Source organism: Morchella sextelata, assembly GCF_020137385.1.
Source record: "Morchella sextelata strain SCLS chromosome Unknown scls_17, whole genome shotgun sequence".
NCBI classification, from domain to species: domain Eukaryota; kingdom Fungi; phylum Ascomycota; class Pezizomycetes; order Pezizales; family Morchellaceae; genus Morchella; species Morchella sextelata.
In genome coordinates this window covers 625,638-649,929 of record NW_025408632.1, presented here as the reverse complement: position 1 = coordinate 649,929, position 24,292 = coordinate 625,638, and the positions used below count along the sequence as shown (strand labels likewise).

The window sequence follows — 24,292 nt, the reverse complement described above, 5'->3', positions numbered from 1 at the left end:
CCTACAAGTACATACCCGAAGCGACGAGGGGGCCGACCGCATCACGGACCTCGAAAAACCACCGCGACGCTACGGAGATAGTCTATCCATGTAACTGCCACTGCGCATAAGAACGACACCCTCCATCCATCCATCCAGTTCAATGCGGGCCATCTCTTCGAGGCGAATCCACTCTGGCGATCAAGTCAGGGTATATATATACATAGCGTGCCACTACACAAAACCGACCGAAACCCCCGCCGCAGCCGAAGCTTTCTCTCCAACCTTACGGTGCCCCCCCCCCCAAACGTCTGCGCGTAGTTGGGGGGGTACGTGTGGTGACTACAGTACTGTACAGTTACTCGCCAACAAAAAAAAAAAAAAAAAAAAAAAAAAAAAAAAAAAAAGGGGGGGGGGGGGGTCTGGCAATGAATTAAGTACCGTTGCAACGCTAGGAGGGTACATACTTAAAATTCATCGCCAGACCGTTTTATCCTTGGTGGCGAGGAGTAACCGGTCTGCCGATCATTGGCAGGTCTCACGTGACAGACAGGCCATTGGCAGGCACAGCCAATGATAATTCGGGGGGGATACTTGTATGTAGGTACATTCTTTCGACGCCAAGATGATGGATAGATAAATCGGAAGCCGCAGCAGGCCTTGCAAGTATCGGGTTACCTATAAAAAATTCCTTGAGGGGTTACCAACTGGTGCTCGATCATGGCGTATCACTCGACGCACCCCGCGCCCCTCCGCCTTCCCTTTTTAACCTACTCCCACTCACGTATGTAGGAACTCGCACACAAAAAAGCTCACCCAGAAACAAACTCACCACAAAGGTCCCCAAAGCCCCCAAACTGGCAAAAAAACAAAAACACTACGATTACACGCCCCCTAAAACTAAAATAGTACAAATATCGTAGAAAAGAAAAAAGCCCTAAAAGAAACGAAAGAAAAGAAAAAAAAAGAAAAATACACTTTTCCGCCCCCCCTTCTCCCCTTCCCCCCCCTACTCCGATCCTCACAACCTACTGCCCCTACTGCCCCTGCCCCTGCCCACCCTGACCACCCTGCCCCTGCTGCGCACCCCTACTAAGACTCAACAAGTTCTGCAGCGCCCTAAACGCCTCTGGATCCACCCTCTGCTGCTGCTGCTGCTGAGGCGGTGGTGGCGGCGGCGGCGGCCAGCTGTGCCCCTGGAAGAACGCGGGATTGACGTGCGCGCCCTGCGGGAGCGTCTGTGGATAGAAGCCCTGCTGCTGCTGCTGCTGCTGCGGGAACTGTGGGAACTGCGGGAACTGCGGGAAGGGCGGTGGCGTCCAGTGCTGCTGTTGCTGCTGCGGGAAGTGCGGGTGGTGGGGGGCGTATTGGGGTTGCGGCTGTTGCTGTTGTTGAGGGGGGGGGTATTGGGGCGGGTATTGGGGCTGCGCGGGGAATTGGGGGGGGTAGGGTTGCTGCTGCGGGTGCTGGGGGTGTTGGGGTTGTTGCTGATGTTGGGGGTGGTGTTGGTCTTCGCGGCGGCCGACACCGCTGCCTCCACTACCTCCACCACCACGCCCACGCCCATCACGGCCCCTCTGCCCGCCGCGGCCACCACGCTCATTCCGGCCCCCCCTTCCACCCCCACCACCCCCTCCTCCTGCTCCACCTCCCCTCCCTCGCGACGGCGGCGGCGGCGGCGGCGGCCCCGCCAGCATCTCCTGCAGATTCGCGGGCCTCGCCAACGGCACATACGGCTCATCCGTCTCCTTCACCACCTTCTTTCCATCCGCGCGCCTCTTATCCCCCGCCCTCGCCTTCCTCTTCCCGCGCCTCGCCTCAGCCTCCGCCTCATCGTCGCTAAACTCCCTCTCCCCCTCCGGCACCTCCTCGTCGTACAGGTTGCTCGCGTCGCTGCCCTTGACGGCGCGCAGCGGCGCCGTGAACACGTACGAGCTGTGGTCGGGCACGTAGTAGACGGCGTCGCCGACGGCCACGCCGGTCTCGGAGAGCTCTGCGGGGGTCGCGAAGCGCACGGTGTAGAGGGGCTGCTCGACGCGGCCGAAGATGTCGGAGACGGTGCCGAGGATGGTGCGGTCGGCGGTGCAGAGGAGGGAGGACTCGTTGAGGACGCGGTGGTCGCCGGGGGTGGCGGCGGTGATGAGGAGGGTGGTGCCGAGGAGGGTGGTGACGGTGCCGAGGTGCGTGATGGGGTGGGTGGGGGTGAGGGTGATGGTGGGGCGCTCGATGGGGAGCGCGGACTCGGGGATCTCGTTCTTGGTCTTGAGGGCGGAGCGCGAGGGGTGGCCGTCGGTGTCGGAGTGGTCGGAGGCCTCGTCCATTAGCAGTGCCGCGAGGGAGGACGGGTCGAGGAGGTCGTAGTCGGAGGAGCCGGCGGAGGAGGTGCTGTCGGAGTCGGAAGAATCGGAGGCGTCGGAGTCGAGCTCCCACTCGGCGGTGGGCTCGGACTTGTTGGCGAGGGCGGCGGCTTGGAAGGCTGCTTCGGGGTCGGTGTCGCCCATGGGGACGTCGTCTGTGGAGACGGGCTCGGGCTTGACGGCGGCGGAGTGGAGGGCGGTCTCGGCTTCTGGGGGCCCGGTGTCTTCTTCTTCTTCTTCTTCTTCTTCTTCTTCTTTTTTAACGGGCTTGCTGTCGTCCTGCATATGGCTGTCCTGCCCCTGTTCCTGTGGCTGTTGCTGCTCCTGTTCCTGTGGCCATTGCGGCCCCTCTTTCTCCTCGGCCTTGATGGCTTTTTCGCCCGTTTGCGCAGCGGGGTCGAGGGCGAACTTGAAGTCCTCTTTTGAGAGGGAATCATTTGTAGCAGTTGTAGTAGGATTGGGATTGGGGGTGGTGGTATCGCCCTTCTCGGTTTTAATTGTGTCTGTGTCTGTGTTCTCAGCGCTGGTGGGGGGGGCAGCATCCATCATTGTCTCTTCTGTCGAGGTGGTGGTGGGGTCGCTGAGGAGGAACAGGCCGGGGATTCCGCCGCCGGTGGGCGGTGAGGTTGTTGTTCTCTCCATTGTCTTGTTTGAATTGGGATTGTAGCGATGGATGTGGTTGTGTTTGTTGTTGTGGTTCTTGTTTGTGGTTTGTGGTGGGCCGTGGGCTGTGGGCTGAGTTGGGTTGAGGATTTTCAGAGCGAGAGAAAAGTTTGGGTTTTGACGTGTGCAGGGATGACGCTTCGGGTGAGGCGTGCACAAGGGTTAGGTTGGGCTAGCGTGGGGCTGCAGGCAAGACACGAGGAACACGAAGAGCACGCATCACGGCTCAAGACTCGGTTGGGGATTTGGAGGGACTCGGGTTTCTGGGCTTGCTCAACTGGGCGGGGGGTCTCCACTACAGCTCGATCGCTGTGTCTGGTCAGATGCTGATGCTGTGATAGCTACATGTTTGCACTGTTCTCGTCCCACGGGTGCATGCCCGTGCTTGATTGCGTGTTTGCGTGTTTGCGTGCGTGCCGCATCCCTGAAGCTCACCGTGGCCTCATGGCAGCAGCCCTCGAGTTCTCGCTCGCTCCCCCCGCTCTACAACCCGCACAGAGAAACCCACATCCCACATCCCACATCCCACACTCTCTACAGCACAGTAACCACGCCTAGCACACCTCCACAATGTCCGAACTGCGGGCCCGTACCCGCCCCGCGACCACACCCGCACCTGATCCTCCCGCTTCAGCAATCCCCACAAACCCCCGCCTCTCCAAAAAGGCCGCCCAAGCACCAACGCAAGTCCCTCCCCACCCCCTTCCACCTCCCCCACTAGAGTCAAACCGAGACTAACATACCTCTCTCTTCTAGTCCCCTCATAACCTCCGCCGCCGCATTCGCCCTCCTCCTCATCCCACGCCTCCTCTCAGCCCGCTACGCGACAATCCCCGACTGCGACGAAGTCTTCAACTTCTGGGAGCCCGCCCACTACCTCGCGCACTCGCACGGCCTGCAGACCTGGGAATACTCGCCGGCCTACGCCATCCGCTCATGGGCATACATCCTCCTGCACTCGGCCCTCTCGCGGCCCGTGTCGCTGCTGCCGGGCGTGGGCAAGCGCGCAGAGTTCTATGCGCTCCGTGCCGTCTTTGCAGTCGTGTGCGCGTACGCGGAGAGCAGGCTGTACCGCGCGGTGGCGGCGCGGCTGGGGCGCGGCGTGGGCGCGCTGTATCTGGCGTTTGCGGCGGGGAGCGCGGGCATGTTTCATGGCGCTGTGGCGTTCCTGCCCAGCACGTTTGCGATGTATACGGGCATGATGGCGGCGGCGGGGTTCTTGGAGGGCGCGGTGGTAGAGGGGGTAGTATGGACGGCGGTAGGCGCGGTGCTGGGGTGGCCGTTTTGTGCGGTTATGTGTGTGCCGTGGATCTTGGGGGCGCTGGTGACGGGCGTGGTGGAGGGGAGGGTGGTGGGTGTCGTGGGGAGGTGTGTTAAGGGGGCATTGTGGTCGGTGGGGGTGTTGGTAGGTTTTTCCCCGTGTTGTTGGGTGCGGGTGGTTGGGTGGTGGATAGTGAGTGAGTGGTGGGCTAATGATCGATATGTGTGTTTCCCCCACAGGCCATAATCGTCGCCATCGACTCCGCCTTCTACCGCAAGCTCGAGATCGTCCCGCTCAACATCGTGCTCTACAACGTGTTCAGCGACGCCTCGCGCGGGCCAAACATATACGGCACCGAGCCATGGCACTTCTACCTGCTCAACCTCACCCTCAACCACAATATCCTCCTCCCGCTCTCGCTCGCCGCCCTCCCCGCGCTCGCCCTCTCCGCACTCCTTGCCAAAACCCCCGTCACGCGCCGCGAGATCACGGCAACGCTCCCGTACTACATGTGGCTGGCCATCTTTACGCTCCAGCCCCATAAGGAGGAGCGGTTCATGTTCCTGGCATACCCGATGCTGCTCGTCAATGCCGCGATCGCACTCACCCGCGCGCTCGACGTCGTGGGCGCGCTCCTCCCGTCAAGGGTGCTCAGGAGGGTGTTGGCGGCGGCGGTGGTGGCGCTGACGACGCTGCTGTCGCTGTCGAGGACGCTGGCGGTCACGACGTCGTATTCGGCGCCGCTCACCATCTATAACAGCCTCCCCGCGGATGCAACGGGTAATCTGTGTGTTGCGGGCGAGTGGTATCGCTTTCCGTCGCACTACCTGCTGCCAGAGGGGGTGCGGGCCAAGTGGCTGGTGTCGGAGTTCCGTGGGCTGCTGCCGGGCGAGTTTGTGGAGGCGGGGTGGGAGGGGACGTGGAGGGTGCCGCAGGGGATGAATGATATGAATCGGGAGGATGTGGGCAAGTATGTGAGCCGCGGGGAGTGTGAGTACATTGTGGGCCTGGGGGAGAGGGAGAGGGGGGTGGTGATGGCGGAGGGGTGGGGGGTGGTGGTGGCGAGGGAGAGGTTCCTGGATAAGGAGGGGACGGGGCTGGTGGGGAGGGTGTTTTGGGTGCCCGGGTGGCTGTGGGAGGGGAGGAGGTGGGAGGAGTATTGGGTTGTGAAGAGAGGGAAGGGGGGCGAGTGAGAGTGTGTGATGGGGATTGGGGTTTTTGTCTTTGTAGTTACACACATGTATGTAGCTTTAGGTAGTCAGGTGACAGGTGCAATAGACGACACTCACCCGAACAGACAGCTGATGGTGACTGGTATAAGTCCAAGGCAGTGATGAGATAGATCCTCTAGTTGCGGCGGCAACTCTCGGGGCGAGGGGGACCGCCGGGTGAGTCTGCGGACTCGCCTACCGCAGAAGGGACACCCACCATCTCCACCACGTATATTGCTTGACTCATTTCATCAGCTTGGCTGACTCGTAAATGGATATGACCCATAGTTGCCAGTATCTAGGTCTCGTGCCCACAGGAAAGTATCTTCCTTCTTTTGGTCAGCATCCGTACAGCTGTATCCGGACACTTTGTGTAAGAGTATCTTTCAAAAAGTATCTTTCAAGCATAGATGAGTGTAATCGATGATTCAGAGGTCCTCAGTAGCTCTCAGCTCTCGATTTAAGTGAGTCTATAATATCTATAATAGAGTATACTTGTCTTCTGGCGCGTGACTCAAACCGTGTCCTTACACTTTGGACCAGCTGGCGCAAAAGAAGCGACAGTCGACCAAACTTATCCCGGAATCACTCCCGCTAAGTACGTACCTCTGCGTGATCTCAGCCGGCCGTCCCTGATAAAAACCCCTGAACGGGCCAACCAAACAAACATACTGCCCGTAAGGTGTGACGCTCGTTTAGCCATCTCCGAGGGCGCTGTCAGAGGGGGGGATAACGTTCGCGGTAGTACTCTAGGTAGACCACCACACGATAGATACCGCCAGGCGCTACACTGCTACACACCGCTTAACCACCGCCCGCCGAATCCCCCCCCCATAAAAGGCTGTTAGCAATCAAAACCGAGTGAGCACCCATGACCCCCCATACCCCAAACTAAAGATAGGCTTAGCGCAGATCGTGGCGAATGAGGCTCATGGAACGCGTCGTGGAACATTCCGCCCCCCCCTCCCCCCCCCCGATTTGCTCGCTCGCTCGGCTCGGCTCCAGCTCCAGCACTGAGCAGCAGGCACAGGGGGAGGAGATTTTTTAGCTTTGCTGGCTGGCCACCGTGGCACGTGCGTGGGGGCCGCCGCGGCCGCGTCGCGCACCTTTTTTTTTTCTTTTTTTTTTTTTTTTCTCGTTGAGGGGTGGGTGGTGGGTTAGGGTTCGGCGGTTGCGGCTGGGGTTGTGGTGGTGGGTGTAGTGCGTCATGGGAAATCACCCGGTATTGAGGTGTCTTGGCGGGGTTGTGGAGGGGCGGAGTGCCGGTGGGAGAGAAGGAGGGTATGACGCGTTAGGTGTGGTGGGGGGGTGGGATGGAATCGGAGATAGGATGAGGATGGGTTACTGGATGGGGGGATTGGGGATTGGGTGTGTGTGAGATTTCTTTCTTTGTTATCTGGATGGGTTTTCAATTAATGACGACTGGTGTGTACTGTAGATAGAATGCGAATTCGAATGGTGGTGAGCGATGTGTTGGATTGCGCACGGTGGGAGACGGCAGATTGCTCGTTTACAGGTTTCGAAGCTCAAATAAAAGAGTGGGCTGCGTAGATACATGGTTTTTCTGGATCCTCAAGACTGTGCTGCGCCATTGTGGCCTTACAGGTACCGGTATGGTTTAAGCCTGGTTGTCACACGCGCGCAGCAGCATGATTTACCGTGACGAAGTTTATCATACCGTGTCTCATCGTTGCTTCATCGCATATTGTCACTCACTAGAAACGCGTCTACGAGAAAAATTCACAACCTAATAGTTATAATACGCAAATTACGGTTACAGAACAAAATACGGGGCAATCATTGTAATTTCAGAGCTCAGGAGAAGCCACCGCATATTAAAGACAGTGTCTTCTCCCCATCTTCATTCCTTCATATAGAAAGCTGGCTATAGTACAAATCCCGGTAGAAAAATAGAAACACAATTCCCCCGCGTAGACTAAGAAGAAGAAAAGAAAAAGAAAATTCCAGAATTTAACCCGAACACCCGAAGAAAATCGACATAATGTAACACTTGGCTGGAAACGACACGCTTAACCACCGAAACCGTAGAGAGTGCGTCCCTGGCGCTTGAGGGCGTAGACAACGTCGAGGGAGGTGACGGTCTTCCTCTTTGCGTGCTCGGTGTAGGTGACGGCATCACGGATGACACCCTCGAGGAAGGTCTTGAGGACACCACGGGTCTCTTCGTAGATCACTGCAAGGCAGACACGTTAGAGATTGTTCATGAAGCTATATGTAAAAGAGTTAGAGGTAAACATACTGGCAGAGATACGCTTGACACCACCACGACGCGCGAGACGGCGGATAGCGGGCTTAGTGATACCCTGGATGTTGTCACGGAGAATCTTTCTGTGACGCTTGGCGCCACCCTTTCCGAGACCCTTTCCACCTTTTCCACCTGTAGAGAAAACAAGTTTAGTAAATGGACGCGTTGATCAAGCAAGCGGAGATATTAAAACCTACGTCCAGTCATTTTGAGTTGAGTTGTTGGGGGGGTTGCTTTAAAAAAAGAAGTTGAAGTTTATGAAACGCGAGATAGTTGCGTTAGATTCGTAGTAGTGCAGGATGAGTTGAAGGAAGTGCTTTCGAGGTGGGGGAAAACACGCGGTATTTGAAGAGGACCCGTACCCCATTTGATTTTCAACATCAACCAGGCCAGACAGGCAAGGCAGGCACCGACCGCGCTCGAAAAAAAATTGGGGGGCGCCATCTTTGTGCTGCATGACTGAAACCCTGGCCCTGACCCACGTTGGGCGAAACACGCTAATATCTCTGCTTCACTCTACGATGCTACAAGGGGGGTGTAGGACCAAAGAATTGAATGGGCGCACAAGGTGGTGGTGATCTATGGGATTTTTGAGGATCCAGATTCCAGAAGAAGCCTGTATTGGGGAGCGAGGTACGGCACGGATCTATGGAATGCATGTTACATCAACATACCGACCGACTTGTAACTCCTGCATCGGTTGGTCGGCCAGTCATTTATGGCAATTCTATCTGCTGTAAAGCCTTTTTTTTCTGCCTGTTATATGTTGTCTGCAGGTTGAAAAGAGAACACGGTAGATAGAATGAAAATGCCAGGTTCGGCGAAAATACTCGGTCGCTCAAAAGATGAAATAGAGAAGGACACATTCAAACAATACTATGGCTTTAAAGTTGAATACGAGGAAAAGAGAATTATTTTGAGAGTAACGCAATGCCCATCTACTATTGCACATGCGACATGACTCAAATCTCACGTCTTTGAGATTTTGGAGATGGAAATGGCAGTTCACCAGGTTCCTTGCCTTAGTTAGTAGCAGCGGCTGAATGCGGAAGTGGTGTGTGTGGGTGCGCTGCACAACCAACCAGGATGTGATACCTTAGTTGCAACTCAGCCATTTTGCACCCAAATCCCCCATACAAAATTATGGTCGAAAAACACGCTGGAAAGGAGAACTTTTTTCGGGGTATTTCCGGTTGCAACGTACTCTGGGTTTTTCAAGAACCCCAACCTCCCATTTCTATTCTTTTCCCTAACCCTGCCCTGCTCACTCCTTGTTCTGTGTCCTAAGTTGATTCCGTGGCCTTGACCCACGGTATATAAGCACAGCTTGCCGCCCTCCCCGATCTCGTCTTCTTCTCTATTCCACTTCACCACAACAACACCAACAACATCTAAATCAGCCAAAAATCACCAAAAATGGCCCGCACCAAACAGGTAAGATAATAACCCCATCCATACATCTAGTACTAGGACATGATGACCATCATGTCCCACCTTGCTTAATATGTTGATGTGTTAACGCGTTTTGTTTATAGACCGCCCGTAAGTCCACCGGAGGAAAGGCTCCTCGTAAGCAGTTTGCCAACAAGGCTGCTCGTAAATCTGCACCATCCACTGGTAAGTTTAAAGATCCTACCTCATCCTATCACATCACGAATAGAAACAGTTGCTAACTAAACAACAACAGGTGGTGTCAAGAAGCCTCACAGATACAAGCCTGGTACCGTCGCTCTCCGTGAGATCCGTCGCTACCAGAAGTCCACTGAGCTTTTGATCCGCAAGCTTCCCTTCCAGAGGCTTGTTCGTGAGATCGCTCAGGACTTCAAGTCCGACCTCCGCTTCCAGTCATCCGCCATCGGTGCTCTTCAGGAGTCCGTTGAGGCCTACCTCGTCTCTCTGTTTGAGGACACCAACTTGTGTGGTAAGTAACCACTTCTGCCGCGTTGCCACTCGCGTCTATTTTTTTTTTTTTATTAATAGAATAACCACTAACATTGTCATTACAGCTATCCATGCCAAGCGTGTCACCATCCAGTCCAAGGACATCCAGCTCGCTCGCCGTCTCCGTGGCGAGCGCTCTTAGAGTATTACCATAACGATAATCTTCGGGGGGATGGGTTAGTAGTGTCTTTTAAATGAATTCAATGGTTCTTTGTTCCTGGGTTTCCTTTTTTGCTCGTACAGTACTGGGTGGGGTGTTAGCTTTCTTGTTTTTGCACCGCCAGAACGGTGGAGTTTGTTGTACTATAGTTTCAATTTCGTGAAAACAACAAATGTAAGAAGGTCAATAACCTGGCCTTCTAGTTCAAAACATGCTCTCTCTCTCTAGTTAATACCACCAATCTAGCTTGACTGTGAGAATAAATGAAACCCTTAACGATATCTTGTCTTTGCCATCCTCCAAGTGACACCTGTAGAAGTAAATAAAGTAGTAACGCACGACCTGTGAGTGGTAGGAGGTAAGTATGGGAGCGCCTCTATGTAGATATCGTTCATCACGTCTGATTGTAAATGTTCTCGCTTCCGCCCTTCGGAGATTTTATTACCATCACGCCCTGTGCAACATCACGCGGAACCGTAACGAAACCTCCAAAAGAACGTTCCCCTCACTTCTGACGAACAGAAGTCCAGCAGTTCGATGCCTTGGTTTCAATAGAAAACGGAACCTGCACATAATGTGCTCTACATGTATGTACTCCGCACTTGCTATCGCGAGAAACAAGAATGGCAGGAATGCGACCGTGATGAACAACTCGCCCGGCAGGCTTTCCACGAATAGCATGCAACAAACGCGAGGAACACAAAACGATCATCCCCCCCCCCTCAGCAAACGCCGGGCCCCGCCAACGGATAGAATCTGTTTCGCCGCTGCAGCAGCACAGGTCTTTTTTGGGCGACGGTCTGCCTTCGTGGATCCAGTTGGGACGAAACAGGTAAGATACAGGGGTTGAGGGGGGGAGGGGGGTTTATCGCTCTCGGATGGGGAGGCTCTTGTTGACGAGAGATCCAACCCGACCGACGTCCCTGCATGCAGTGCAGTAATCAGTGTGGGTGATGGATTTGCACCATCACCGAGCCAAACGCCGTCATTTCTGCCACGTTCGGCGTAATCTACAGGAGTATGATTGGTATTCCGAGGTTAGGCATGGGGGGAGGGGAGGAGGGAAGGAGGGAGGGAGGGGGGTGTTCTGGGCGGCTGGCGAATGGTTGAGGCGTGTGGCTACTTTGGGGGGGCGAAGCGTGAATGGACAAGCCACCACTTGGGTCTAGTCACCTACTCTTCAACTGTACCTCCTGTCCTTTCCTTTGGCACTAGTACCACTACACCTTACACCTTCGCTCTTTGGTTACTCCCGGTACAACACAGATGGTGATCCCCAGGTACAGCTGAAAGTATTAATACCATCACCTCCCCCCCGGACTTTCGTCACCTTACGATCCTTATTTTTCCACTTTTTACAATCCCTCGCCTTCACACTCACTCACTTTGTTTCAACGAAAAAAAGCCAACCACCAGCACCAGAATAAGAAGAAAGACACAACTAGCACGATGGCATCTCTGCTCACCACTAGCTCCAGGCTATTTGCAAAACGGGCTCATCCAACATCAAGCACAATACATCAGCTTCTAAAGGGCCCCCAGCGCCGGCGCGAGATATTCACAACACCTCACCCAACACACCCAATCTTTGCGAAGCTTCCAACGAGGTTCACATTGACGCTGAGGACGGCATACAACTATGGGACATACGCGGCCGCACCGGTGGTGCGCACATTTGACCGGTATGGGCAGGCGCAGAGGAAGAGGCCATATGTGACGCAGCTCTTGACGTCCATTGCCATCTATGCATTGGGGGACCTGAATGCGCAGTTCCTGTTTGGGGAGGAGGGCGTGGCCTATGATCCAGTGAGGACCGGGAGGAATATTGCCATTGGTGGAGTCTTCTCGATTCCAAGTTATCTTTGGTGAGTCAGCCCAGCCTTGGGGACGCCTTTCCCCTTCAATCCATCAATTCATCCGTTTCAAGCGGGGCCAGCAAAGCAACCACGGGTGAAACAACCCCGCTAACGCTATTTTCAGGTTCAAATATCTCGGCGAGTCTTTCAACTTCCGCAGCAAGCTGCTGTCAATCTCGACCCGGGTGCTGGTGAACCAGATCTTCTTCACCCCCGTCTTCCTTGCCGCCTTCTTCACCCTGCAGAGCGTCTTTTCATCCGTCGGCACAGTGAGCACACGGGAGATGGTTGACACCCTCAAGAAGACCATCCCCACAGCATACATCAACTCCTGTAAGCTGTGGCCCGCCGTGACCGCCGTCAACTTCTGGTTCGTCCCGCTCGAGTTCCGCGCCCTGTTTGGTGGTGCAATTGCCGTGGGCTGGAATGGATACCTCAGCTTTTTGAGCCAGCGGGCTAACCGCGAGGATGCGTTTGCGGCGATGGAGTTTGAGACGCCGGCTGAGATTGCGGAGGTTGTTGCGGTGACTCCGGTCCCGGTTGTTGCCCCTGCCGTTGCGGCGCCTGCGAGGAAGATCATGTTGGCGGTAGAAGCCGGCGTGACGATGGCTGTATAGACGTCGTTTCTGTTTTTGTTTCCCCCTCCCTTTTGATTCATTTTTCTTTTTGGCTGCTAAACGCTAGAAGAGTCACATATACTATATTTTTGGGCTGGTCTGAGACCCCTTTACACTCCTTACCACTGATCCTTTTCCTTTGTCAGTTTCCCTTTGTTTTAGGTCGATTTTTTCTTAGGGAATCTAGAGAGCTTCCTAGATGATCTTGTTCTTTTTTTTTGCACATAGAGGCTTGTTTTTTGGTTTATTCGGCATCATTTTGTTTTTGTGCTGCTGCAATTGTCTATACTTTTATTTATCATTTTTGGATTTGTTATATTTTTTACGCCATATATAATCCCTTCGTTTTTTGCTCCCTTTTTTCTCTTTCCTTTTTTTTTTGTTACAGTGGCTTTTTGATTATAACCGGACCTGGGGGTTTTTTGCTTCTGTTTTCTTTTTGCTCCTTCTTGTATGATTCGACATCTGGCAGGCGGTAAAGCGGTGAAAGAAGGGACTGTGGGTATAGTTACGTGTAGCTATTCCTATGGGCTTGCTTGCTTTGCTTCGCTTCTTGGAGAACCAAATTTATATCATATTTTAGTAACCTTTTTTTTCTTCTTTCCTTTAGGCACGGGCAGGGGTTGTTGTTGATGCTACTATAGACTAAGGTACTGGATAGATATTGGAGACTGGATAGATGGATGGAAGGAAGAGCCAGTGTTTTTGATAGACGGGCGAGAAGGGAAAGGTTACGTAGGAGGTTATGGAGGAGGATACGTTGGGGGAGGGGGGAGTTATGAGGTCATTTTCCTTGGTCGTTTAGAGAGCTGCGGGCTAGTGTAGTGTATATGAAGCGGTGAGAAGCAGAGGGGGGTTTAGGTAGTGAGTGGATGCTCTGGTCTGGTCTTCTGACGCTAGAAGAGAAGGGGACTAGAATTCGAACAGAGAATCTGATGCACGAATTGTACTCGCTTCCTGTGGCCATTGTGGCGGATAGGCAGGCTCAAATGAAGTAAATACATGTAAATGATCGTTGGCCCGGCCAACCCACGAAGCTCCCAAGCCAAACCTTAACGGCCATGATCTGATCTATAACTGCCCTGCTCCGGATCTGACACAGCGAGCCATGAGCAAGCAGCATGTTAGATCCAAAGTGACGAACCCCACACATCCATTTGTGAAGTTGCTTTTTTTGGACGTATGATCTTAAATTGCTTCTGCTTTCCCCGCCAAACGCGGGTCTGGCCTCGATTGCTAGCGTAATATGATTGATACTCTACTTTCTACTTAAGCTTGTAATGTTGTAATTTTGAGGGGTTTGCAGGAGATGTTCTACCTTGAGCGGAGTACGTGGGTAGAGGGCATAGAGTAAATGTGTGTACTCCAGCTTAGTACGACTCTGTCTGGACGTGGGCATGGTCGAAACATGAGTGAATGATTCGTCGAGCTTACTGGCTATCTGATTGGTCGCCCTGATTGGCTAATTAGTTGATTGGTTGGTTGCCCGTGGAGCTCTAACTAGCTAGCTAGCTAGCTTATGTAGTGTAGCTTTGAGGTCTTTTCTCACCACCTACCAACCTACTTACCTGCTTACCTGCCTGCAACGAGAGGAGCAAATATATCGGGGCTGTATTCGAATCGAATACTCCAACCCATTCTACCAACCATCTATCTATCCAGCTAGCTAGCTTTCTAGCGAGCTCTAGTATGTAGAAACATCCAGAAAACTTTTTTACTTCTTGCCATTTTACCCGGGAGGGCGATTTGATCGATCGCCCACTCACTCACTCAGTCCTCTATAGCTATAATGGAAAGGAAGAGAGGCAAGCAAGAAAAGAAAAAAGGCGGGCCGGATACATGCCGTCGCCGGTGGGAGAGAAGATATTGTTTTTGTGTTTCTGGAGATAGGTGGTATCTCACGGGAAGCAGAGGCGCGGTTGAATTGGCTACATCCACCCTCCCCCCCTTCCCCGTCCCCCTTACTAAGGGGGGAGGGCTCGACGTTGCGGATACACGTGGACGAGTGATATTGCATGACCACATCTGGCCGATGGGGAGTGATTATCATCATGCAGCTAATCAGCTGTGTCCGATTGGGCGAGGGAAGGGGTAAGGGTGCTGGGTAGAGAGTGAAGGAAGGGGACAGACAGACAGACAGAGAGAGAGAAAGGAAACAGACAGACAGCGGCAGAGGGAGAGGGTGGTTGCAGTTCTTGATACTCATTCTCTCCGCCGGCATCATCAACCATCACCAGCACCGACTGCCTGTTCCCTACCGTTTCCTCCCCACCACACATCCATACACCCCCACCACACACAGCATACGCCCCACCAGAACCACCAGAACCACCAGAACCACCAGAACCACCAGAACCACCAGAACCACCAGAACCACCAGAACCACTACCACCAGAACCATTACCACCAGAACCACAGCACAGCATCACAACCAAACCCACAAACGCCATGGCCCCCGCAACCGCAGCAGCAGCGGCCCTCACGACCGCCTGCACAACTGCAATCTCCACAATCCACTCCGACCTCACCACAGACAGTCCGTGCATCCCTCCCCACCACCCTGCACACTGCACGCACTAACACACACCCCCACCACAGCAACCCTCAGCGACTGCGGCCTCGGCGCCCTCCAGCTCCACCGCTCCCTCACCCTCGCCCTCTGGACACCGGCCCCGCCTCCCGCGCCTGCGCTCGAGAATGCAATAACCCGCGCAACAGACCTCCTCCGTCTCTGCACCGACAAGCTACACACCTACCCCTACCGCGATGTCCCCCTCTGCTGGCGCCGCCTCTACACAGACGCTAGTGTGCTCAAGGCCGTCGCGCAGATACTACTCCTGACGTCCTCGACGCCCACCGAACAGCTCAATGATTCCGACTCCGAGATCGTGCGCACACTCGACATGGCGCTGATCATGGCCGGCGCGCCGGGGAACAGCCGCCGCGAGATCATCGAGGACCTGCTCGAGAAGGTGGACGTCTATGTCACGGCCACCACCACCGAGCCCGCAGTACCAACGAGCCACAACGACCTGATCGCGGCCGACTCACCGCCGGCACCGAAGCTGGACTGCCCAATTGAGCGGCACGGCACGCCGCTGTCGCTGGAGGGGTTCACGAAGCACCTACTAGCGCAGAACACACCTCTCATCATGGCCGGGGTCGTTGACGACTGGCCCGCGCTAACTACCCGCCCCTGGGCGTCCTCCGCCTACCTTCTCAGCCGAACCCACGGCGGCAAGCGCCTCGTCCCCGTCGAGGTCGGGCGTAGCTACACGAACCGCGACTGGGCCCAGCGCATTATGTCGTTCCGGGAGTTCATGAACACGCACGTGCTCCCGCGCAATACCGTCCCAGCGTTCACGGGGGAAGAAGATGACGAGGGGGAGAAACAGACGCCGCAGACAGGCTATCTGGCGCAGCACACGCTCTTCCACCAGATCCCGCCGCTGCGTAACGACATCCTGATACCGGACTACTGCTATACGACACCGCCGGCGCCGCCGGGGGTGCCGACGCCGGTGCAACTGGAGGCACCGCTGGTGAATGCGTGGTTTGGGCCGACGGGGACGATATCACCGCTGCATACGGACCCGTATTCGAATATTCTGTGCCAGGTGCTCGGTAGGAAGTATGTGCGCCTGTATGCGCCGAGCGAGACGGCGAAGCTGTTTCCGAGGGGTGTGGAGGACGGTGGCGTGGATATGTCGAATACGAGCTCGATCGATATCGAGAGGGTTGAGGGCGGCGGCGAGGCGGAGAGTGAGGAGGAGAAGGAGAGGTGGAGGGTCTTTAAAGAGGCCAAATATGTAGAAGGGGTGTTAGAGAGGGGGGAGGGGCTGTATATCCCGGCAGGTTGGTGGCATTATGTGAGGAGCTTGGATACGAGCTTTAGTGTTAGCTTTTGGTGGAATTGAGGAGTGGGGTAGACCAATAGACGGGCTGGAATGAATAAAAGTTTGCCTATTAGTTTTCAGTTTTCAGTTTTTTTGTTCAAAATTGGTGATTTTGTCGAATGGTGATATCTTGTGATGTGAGAGAATATGACAGCCGGACCGGCTGCTATCAGCGATATATATGCCATTCCAATGAAACTGTGAGCCTTCCAATCGCAACCACCGAGAAGAGCCCATATGTGGCCCATGTCTCCCATTGACTGACATAGTCAAAACAAAGCAGACATCCAATGGTTCAACCACCGAGTGACCATACATGAGCGACCGAAACCGGCAAGAGCCGGCATCAACCGCTCCAAGCAACAGATATGAAAACAAACATATGGCAACCACTCGGGTTCCTAGTTCATGTTCTTGGTTGGTTGCGTCGGGAAACCAAAGTAAGTGTACTGTAGCTATAGCTAATCGTTACACTACTTACTACTCCCACCTATCACTGATTTAATTTGGAGCCCAGGACCTGTGGAAGACCTAAGGAGCGGACATACAGTATAGGACAGGTGCCCTTATGAGAACGAGAGTTAGGAGACTCAAGCGGCTTTTAATCGATATACGACGCAAGAGCTGCCTCTGAGAGAGAGAGAGAGAGAGAGAGAACCATTCATTGCTAAATAACTCATAGACCTAACCTCGACTCTATCAGAGTAGCTCCTAAAGCTATATATTGTTATGGTAATAATTTAGGTATCTATTCTAGAATCTCCATAGAAGAAAGATGAATATTGTAAGGCAGCGCGTGTTCCAATGGCTATAGCAAGTCCAAGTGATTGGACGAAAGAAGGGACGAGGATGATATTAATGAAACTAGATACTAAAGTTTCTAGCTTTATACGACATAATTGAGGACAGGCTGTCACATCACCTATTCCTCGTCATAAGTCTACAGTTATAGCATAGATAGATGGTAGTCACGTGTCCTGTACGATAGTATTTATTAGGTGACTATATGTATTCTTATAGAGGGTACCCCGATAGGAAGAGCCAAAAAACACCCTGGGACACTATGTAGATGGCGAATACTTCAAATGTTTACCACTATGAGGCATATGGCTCTTGGTAAAACCCTAACCCTGATAAATTATTGAATTGACTTTCATGCCTTATTCAAGGGTGCGAGCTGGTATCATATCGGAGCCTTAGAGCTCCTCGCAACAGGGACGATGTTAGTTATCTCTTTGGATAGCATTGATCTATGCCACGGAGATAACGTTTCGAAATCCGTAAAGGCGGAGCAGCTATGACAGATATTCCCCTGGGCCATGAAGGGGAGGACGCTCCAGTGAGATCAAATCCACGATTTTCCAAAGAATCCAAGAATCTATTCGAATCCAGGCGCTCCACCTCTCGTTGAGAAAAGCACAAGCCCCACAAGCAGCTCTAACAAAAGCTGAGGCAAACACTTCCACCTCTCGTGATTGTAGAAACTTCGATGCGCATTGATTCCCTTTCTCTCGTCAAAGTTTGCTTTCTACTGGCCCTCCCAAAGTCCCGACTATGACTTGGACCCAAATTTATATCCCAAGAGCAAACAATTGCACTTGTATGTAGTCATACCTCGTTTCACGATTACCAAGGTGGGGGTGGGTTTTCCTTTGCCTCAACTTTTTACTGGTGTTTTGACCTCTAAGTATCTACAGATAACGGTGGAACAGTAGACAAGTGCAGTTGACCAATGTTGCACTTAGCAGCATCGAGGCTGATGGGGGTGTATATGGGGGCCGATATCCAATATCTGGCTCTATTGGCAGATGGTTGTAGCTCCAGAGGCACAGTACTCCACAGTACCGGGATGGAGATAATGTCTCGGTCGACTCTTGAGGATCTAAAATCAGCACTTTACTCCAACTACACGTAGGTATTAGCAATGTACCCTGACCGGCGCGAGTACACATGAAGGCTCTAGAATGCGTAGACTTTGTACTCTAGATAGCTACCATGGCTGAGAGCCGCACGATAAATGAATGCACTGGCCACCGGCCCTCCCCCACCGTCGCGCAGAGGCACAGCGGACTGTCTCAGCGTTAGTTAGTACGTACATGTAGTCAGGTACATACGTGTTATCCAACGAAGAGCTTCTCTCTCGCGCCGGCCTAGAGGTCTCAGCCGCCCTACCTTTTGCAACCCCGTTACCCGTCCATTGGTTTGGACGGAGAGATAGTCGCGCAATAAGGGCTATGTGCGACACACACTCGCCCGCTGGTTGTTAAAGGGCGGGTTGGAATTACCGGCCGGTGGCGCTTTTGACAGAGGGAGACGGAGCTTTGTTTTCAGCTATGAGCTCTCGGGCAATGAAATTGAGTTGGGGCTTTTAGGTTGTATCTTTCCGAACAGCGGAGCTTTTCGATTTGGTTAGTGGTTGCATGCGGGATGACGTTGATTGGCTGTGGATTTAAGCTTTTAAGCGACCAATCACGCCCGGAACCTGCCGAGTTATTACTAAGCACTAACTGGGGTGGATGCTGTTCCTACTGGTTTGTGAGGTAACAGTAATACGAGGCAGACACTGGCCTATGTGTCGATGTAGCACAGCTTATGTGCACTTGTTAGGGCACTCCTTGCGATACTCATGGGGAGGAGGGCTACATCCTCCATTTAGCTCCCCTTACTGAAGATAACATCTTCAACGTTCGGCATTGGTGAAGCCCGCACCTCCGGGCTTGTGTGTGGAGACGAGGCTGAAGTTTTTCGAAAAGCACTGTAACTAACGGAAAGCTAGGCAGCAGCCGTTATTTACGACCTCGCGATTTTCATATTGGTAGTCGAATTGTAACATTGTGTTTCTCCACTAAATCCTAGCCAACCTGGGTACTTAGTGCGAGTGATGTGCTATGACTAACAGCCTACACCTGCGCAACGTAATCGTCCCTATTGCAATTTGGTAAAATGCACATGTCCCATTCCATTAACGGAGGTTTGACTCCTTTGACTCTTTTTTTGGCCCTTCTGGAAATATTGGATTGCAGACCCCGCCCGCGGCACCACCTCAGCTGTACATAATGCAGCCAAGCTCTCCAGCCAACCATGTCCCGACCCCGGGTGTCTTGCGATTAGTCTGCCTCGCTCGCAACCTCCCAGACTAGCACTTTCCGGGCGAATCCCCACAGCTTATTTAATTGTCGTCCATCATACGTATGGTATATACCACCTCATCGTAAAAGTATAGTTTAGTTCGCCTTTTTACTCTCAAGAGCTCTTGTCGGGTCAGCAGCAGGGCCTCAATTTATAAAGACCCGGCCCGCCAGTATCAGCAGAAGGCTTCCAATTACCTGCTCCAGTCTCGGTCTAGAGGCTACAGCGCATTCCTACACATATCCTCGTTAGCAATCTATTCCAATCAAGACCCTTCAATCCCCAGAACACATGGACCCAAACTGTGCCATCTGCGGCGGCCCTCCCAAGAACCGCTGCGACTGCGAACTCCGCACTCTTGTGCACGCCGTCGAGGAGTCCGAGCAGCGAGTGCTGGAGCCCATGTACGATGAGATCCGGTACTTCAGTCCTTCCTCTCTACCATTGCAGCTCCCTCCTTGCCCTTATAGCATAGCTAACAAGCCCGCCATTATAGTACATGGGTAACCACACAAGCGCGCGCCGCAATCCACCGAGACTTCCGAGCGCGGGAAGTGCGGCGGAAGACAGCCTACGAGCGGTGGCTGCTGGACTATGGGGCGAGAGCGTCGAGATGGGAGCGGGAGGAGATGGCGTTCAGTCTGCAGAGGGCCATCAGCGAGGACTGGAAGGCGGCCGTAGAGAGGTATCCGGAGGTGCTGGATTATTACTATGGCGAGATCAAGTGGAATACTAGGTCGGGTGGGGAAGGGAGACGGTCAAGTGGCGGCGGCGGGGGTGGAGGGAGTTCGAGGACTAGTAGGAGGAGAGAGGTGTGGCAGGGTTGATTGGCGTTTTTATATGAGGAGTTATGTTTTTTTATGGGTCACGTTTCTGGTTGCTGTGCTGGATATGGCTGGTACATGTTGGGCTTTGGCCGGTAGGCCTATGGTTGGCCTGCTGTTTGAGTTTCTTGTGTTTTTTTTATTGATAGAATTGCATGTACATAGAGCACACTGCCCTTTTTGGTAGTGTTTGTATTTCTACCAGTGAGCGAGCTTTGTAACGCTGGAATGATACTTTTTTTTTGCCTTCTACCAACCACTATATACCAATCACCGTATGTACAGTAGATGCAAATGAATGTGAGGTCGAGTCCCCCAATCACCAATCCTAATCCTAAATACAGCTTCCTAACCCCGCCAACACACGCCCGTCCCTGCCCTCGTGACACACCGGCTTCCGCAAAGCTTATCCACAAGCTTTGTCGATCCGGAATAGACTAGACTAGATAGTCGCATCATCTTCAACTCTAAAGTAAACGCTCCTATCCCATATATATGGTCAACTTCGCAAACACTTAAATCCAGAAGACGTTATGGAATCTCAGTTCATTTGTTATGGATGCTAAAAATTCCCATGTAGTAGTACTATATCACTCTTGGGGGCAACTCAATCAAGATAAGAAGGGCACATGACCAGGTGTGTAGTATATACACATATGGGGTTTATGTTTAAAGATTATCCAAAGTTTCAACCCTGAGCTGTGTATATCTGTACCGTACTCGTCTCTTACCAAAAGAGCCAGAAAGTAGTACTCAATACAAGGATAATTTATATGGAGCGGCGCCGTTCTCAAATCGGATACTCGTATGTATCTTAGGGGCCATCTGAGTGCCTTGTATATACCGCATGCGATACAGGAGTAATGTATGTTTGGATGTTTGCGCAAGAAAAGATGGCCGACTCTAGTAGATTTTGAAATGCATCAAACAATGTGTTAAATTTGACTATGGTGCGAGTTCGTTGGAAAGTCGTATAAAAAGTCATAAAAAGTCGTCCAAGAACTCGTATATTTCGGAAATGCATCTTTTAATGCATCAAATTACGACTTTTTGATGCATTAAATGAACTCTGAAGGGTTCAAACCTAGAACCGTTACCATGTCTATCTAGCTACTACCATATCCACTATGCTATGAATTGAGATATCAGCTTAGCTGTGATCGCCCCTACGAGTAGAATATTGCGATTAAAGTCATCCGAAAGTCATACAAAAGGTATCTATAAGTTGTCTATAAGTTGTCCACAAATATTTCATAAAGAACCTAATATATAAATGCATCTTTGGATACATTTACTAACAACATCGGGTGTAAATGTTTTTTTGTATTGGAGAAATATCATTTGATGCATTTACACGGCTACTAGAGCGAGCTGGGTAAGTGAAATTCTAGATTCACGGGCATTTTCTTTTTTTTTAAAAAAGTAGACATGGAACTTTTTCGTATACTCTAGAAATATCGAAGGACTCGGCCGCAGAAGTAATTACAAGGTATAGATGCTTGATCCATAGATGGCTATTTATCCATTTCCTGCTTAGGTTTGATATCCTTGATTCTTCCTTCTAGTCTCGGGGCAATACTATTGGTCCAGTCCACAATATTCGCCAGTCTTGCCCATTTGGTCCCAAAGTTTTTGGCCAAGTTCTCGGCCGGACTTGAGTGAGTTGTATGAATACTGTTGCGTTCCATCTCATCGTCCGCCCCGGCTGCATCCGCGTCATGTTTTTGCACGAGCTCTCCCCTTTCGGCCTGTGAGCACTTGAGCTCCCCAAAGAGTTTTTCGAACACATCCCCACGTTTCCATTTACTCAGAACCTTTAGAGACGAGAAATATTGGCGAAGAATCATGGTTATGAGAATACCGTTCTCCTCGTCGACAATAATTTCCGCTCCACCGTGCTCGGGTGTTAAATCTTCGTATCCATCTCTGCCAGACACCATGTAGTACCTAGTAGCCATTGTGTACTTTTTATCTGGCACTAAGTCCTCGCCGTTGATCTTGCAAGACACGATGCGATTTCCAGCTGGTAGTGAAGAGTCATATTCGTAGAATATGTTACTAACATGTGGGAAACGCCCTTCAAAGGCCGGAAGTTTTGAGATGCCGTTTTCGAGCGCTTTTTTGATGCTCGCGCCAGGAATTCGGATAACTACGACCGGATCTTCAAATGGGAAACAGTTGACAATATCGCCGAGCTTGAGAACACCTCGGGGATAAATCTGATCTCCTCTGCACGTCCCTGCGGCCATCAATGAACAATCCGTCGAGTAATAAAACCGAATTATATCGCATCTGAGCATTGCGTGTTAGCAAAGATGACTTAGTGGCATTCAGTATAGCAACTTACACAAAGTTCGCCATATTCGATTCTGAAGCTCGTATGGTGCTGAATCGAGCATCCAAATCAACAGCTGTAAGTCCGATAGGTTTTGATAATTTCGCCTTTAGTGCAGAAGTCAACTTATCTACGATTTCTCCTGTCGGTTGGTCCTCGGGTCTGGGTTATTGGGTCAGTCCAGAGGTCTGGTACAATTATAGTAAGGGGGTCACGTACATTTCTTTCGTTATATCTCTTCGGACAATATCAAAGTTCCAACCTGGCTCAGAGCCATCTTTGCTCTTTTTGCGGGCCTCAATGTATGAAAGCTGCTTGAAGTCACAACCGGATCTGATAACGTGACATCCATTGATGATTTCGTGCGCATAATGATGATCATGTCTAGGTGAAATTAGTTAAAGCTCTAAGCCTGTTAGATGTAGAAGTATGAACAGTACCCTCCAAGGATAATGTCAATAAGACCAGCAGGAATGTCATTGGCAAGTTTAATCTATTCGCCATTAGTTCCCATCTAAGCTGGACCATCTACCATAACTAGATTAACTTACATCATTCGGCTCTCTCTGATGGGACACAGCAACTATAATATCGGCCCCAGCATCCCTCAAGGTGGGCACCAAGGCTCTCGCAGCGTCAGAGGAGTTCGTATATTTCAAGTTTGGCGGTAAAGCGTTGATCGTATCTAGCCACTCCCTCTCCACTAGACCGATCACTCCGACCTTCAAGCCATTGCTGCTCTTCAACATAACTGTTTTGGGCAAACCGCCTATGCTGATCCCTTCACCAAGAGCGGGATCATCGACATTTGCTACAAGCCAAGGGAAATTGCACTGCTCCGCGAGATATTTGAGTTGTTCAACACCAAAATCCAGATCATGATTTCCCAGACAGGCGACATCTGTTCCAATCTTATTCAGAATGGGAACCATGTGTCGCCCCTTTGTGACGGAGGACTCGAGAGAAGGATTGAAAGCATCCCCGGAGAAAAAGGTCAAGGGCGCTGGCTGGCCTTGGAACTCTGGAGCGTCGCGGTAATGGTTGGTTAAGGTGACAAATCTGGCAGCACCACCAACTGGTTCACGGGAGCTGTAATTTTGATTGATTCATTAGTTGATCGAAGATGACGGTATGGAAGATAGGGATTCGCTACCCAGCCTCAATGTGATAGACCTTTATGGGTGTATCAAGGATGTTAGCAAACCCAGGAAATACATGTAAATTATACAACCCGTGTGATCAAATTGCTTACATCGTTGAAATGCAATAAACGTAAATCAACTTCACCGATGGCACCAGAAGAGTAAGTGATACTGGAGTTAGAAGTGGCCATGGCGGGGTAGTGGGGCAGGGTTAGGGTTTGATAAAGGTCTTAAGGAAGAATAATTTGGGCAAGGGAGGTTGGGGGGGACACTCGGGGTACTTTATAAGCAGCAGTGCTGGTGGGTCTGCGAGGAAAGGATGGGACAGAACAATCCACTGTAGTTGACGGGCTGAGTGTAGTTGACGGGCTGAGATGAGATGACCCGTGTTCAGCTCGATCCAAGGTCATTTTGTCACTTTTTAGGACTTCATTGGTATGCACCTATCACATCTGCATGTGAGTTGTCTTTTATGTATTTTTGTTACTAAGCTATCTGTTTATCTCGAGCTCGAAAATATAATAGGCGATGCTAAGGATCGCTGTGTGCGGGCTACTACATGTACTTTTTTACATGTAGATAGGTTACATGTATATACCTCCATACACGGTGGACACATGATGGCTACATGTATGCCCCAGGTTATTTTCATTGT

At 51.9% G+C, this 24,292-nt stretch overlaps 8 protein-coding genes across 8 annotated transcripts; 5 read left to right on the top strand and 3 right to left on the bottom strand.

Moving 5' to 3' along the window:
• Positions 1-1,016: 1,016 nt before the first annotated feature.
• H6S33_004295 (uncharacterized protein) lies at positions 1,017-2,978 on the bottom strand (the record flags this gene model as incomplete). Its single annotated transcript, XM_044835640.1, has 1 exon — positions 1,017-2,978. The coding sequence occupies one exon, from the start codon at positions 2,976-2,978 to the stop codon at positions 1,017-1,019; it is 1,962 nt and encodes a 653-aa protein (XP_044691033.1).
• A 591-nt stretch (positions 2,979-3,569) lies between these two features.
• H6S33_004294 (uncharacterized protein) lies at positions 3,570-5,453 on the top strand (the record flags this gene model as incomplete). The annotated part of the gene is made up of 3 exons (XM_044835639.1): positions 3,570-3,682; positions 3,756-4,404; positions 4,500-5,453. The coding sequence occupies 3 exons, from the start codon at positions 3,570-3,572 to the stop codon at positions 5,451-5,453; spliced, it is 1,716 nt and encodes a 571-aa protein (XP_044691032.1).
• Positions 5,454-7,501: 2,048 nt separating this feature from the next.
• On the bottom strand, positions 7,502-7,944 carry H6S33_004293 (uncharacterized protein; the record flags this gene model as incomplete). The annotated part of the gene is made up of 3 exons (XM_044835638.1): positions 7,502-7,665; positions 7,732-7,869; positions 7,935-7,944. The coding sequence occupies 3 exons, from the start codon at positions 7,942-7,944 to the stop codon at positions 7,502-7,504; spliced, it is 312 nt and encodes a 103-aa protein (XP_044691031.1).
• Positions 7,945-9,153: 1,209 nt separating this feature from the next.
• Positions 9,154-9,820, top strand: H6S33_004292 (uncharacterized protein; the record flags this gene model as incomplete). The annotated part of the gene is made up of 4 exons (XM_044835637.1): positions 9,154-9,171; positions 9,273-9,354; positions 9,425-9,658; positions 9,744-9,820. 4 exons carry the CDS (start codon positions 9,154-9,156, stop codon positions 9,818-9,820), a joined length of 411 nt encoding a protein of 136 aa, XP_044691030.1.
• Positions 9,821-11,287: 1,467 nt separating this feature from the next.
• Positions 11,288-12,311, top strand: H6S33_004291 (uncharacterized protein; the record flags this gene model as incomplete). The annotated part of the gene is made up of 2 exons (XM_044835636.1): positions 11,288-11,703; positions 11,819-12,311. 2 exons carry the CDS (start codon positions 11,288-11,290, stop codon positions 12,309-12,311), a joined length of 909 nt encoding a protein of 302 aa, XP_044691029.1.
• Positions 12,312-14,759: 2,448 nt separating this feature from the next.
• H6S33_004290 (uncharacterized protein) lies at positions 14,760-16,228 on the top strand (the record flags this gene model as incomplete). Its single annotated transcript, XM_044835635.1, has 2 exons — positions 14,760-14,847; positions 14,910-16,228. The coding sequence occupies 2 exons, from the start codon at positions 14,760-14,762 to the stop codon at positions 16,226-16,228; spliced, it is 1,407 nt and encodes a 468-aa protein (XP_044691028.1).
• Positions 16,229-19,627: 3,399 nt separating this feature from the next.
• On the top strand, positions 19,628-20,163 carry H6S33_004289 (uncharacterized protein; the record flags this gene model as incomplete). Its single annotated transcript, XM_044835633.1, has 2 exons — positions 19,628-19,755; positions 19,833-20,163. 2 exons carry the CDS (start codon positions 19,628-19,630, stop codon positions 20,161-20,163), a joined length of 459 nt encoding a protein of 152 aa, XP_044691027.1.
• Positions 20,164-21,674: 1,511 nt separating this feature from the next.
• Positions 21,675-23,828, bottom strand: H6S33_004288 (uncharacterized protein; the record flags this gene model as incomplete). Its single annotated transcript, XM_044835632.1, has 7 exons — positions 21,675-22,452; positions 22,508-22,657; positions 22,715-22,879; positions 22,936-22,988; positions 23,047-23,584; positions 23,649-23,668; positions 23,748-23,828. The coding sequence occupies 7 exons, from the start codon at positions 23,826-23,828 to the stop codon at positions 21,675-21,677; spliced, it is 1,785 nt and encodes a 594-aa protein (XP_044691026.1).
• Positions 23,829-24,292: the final 464 nt, after the last annotated feature.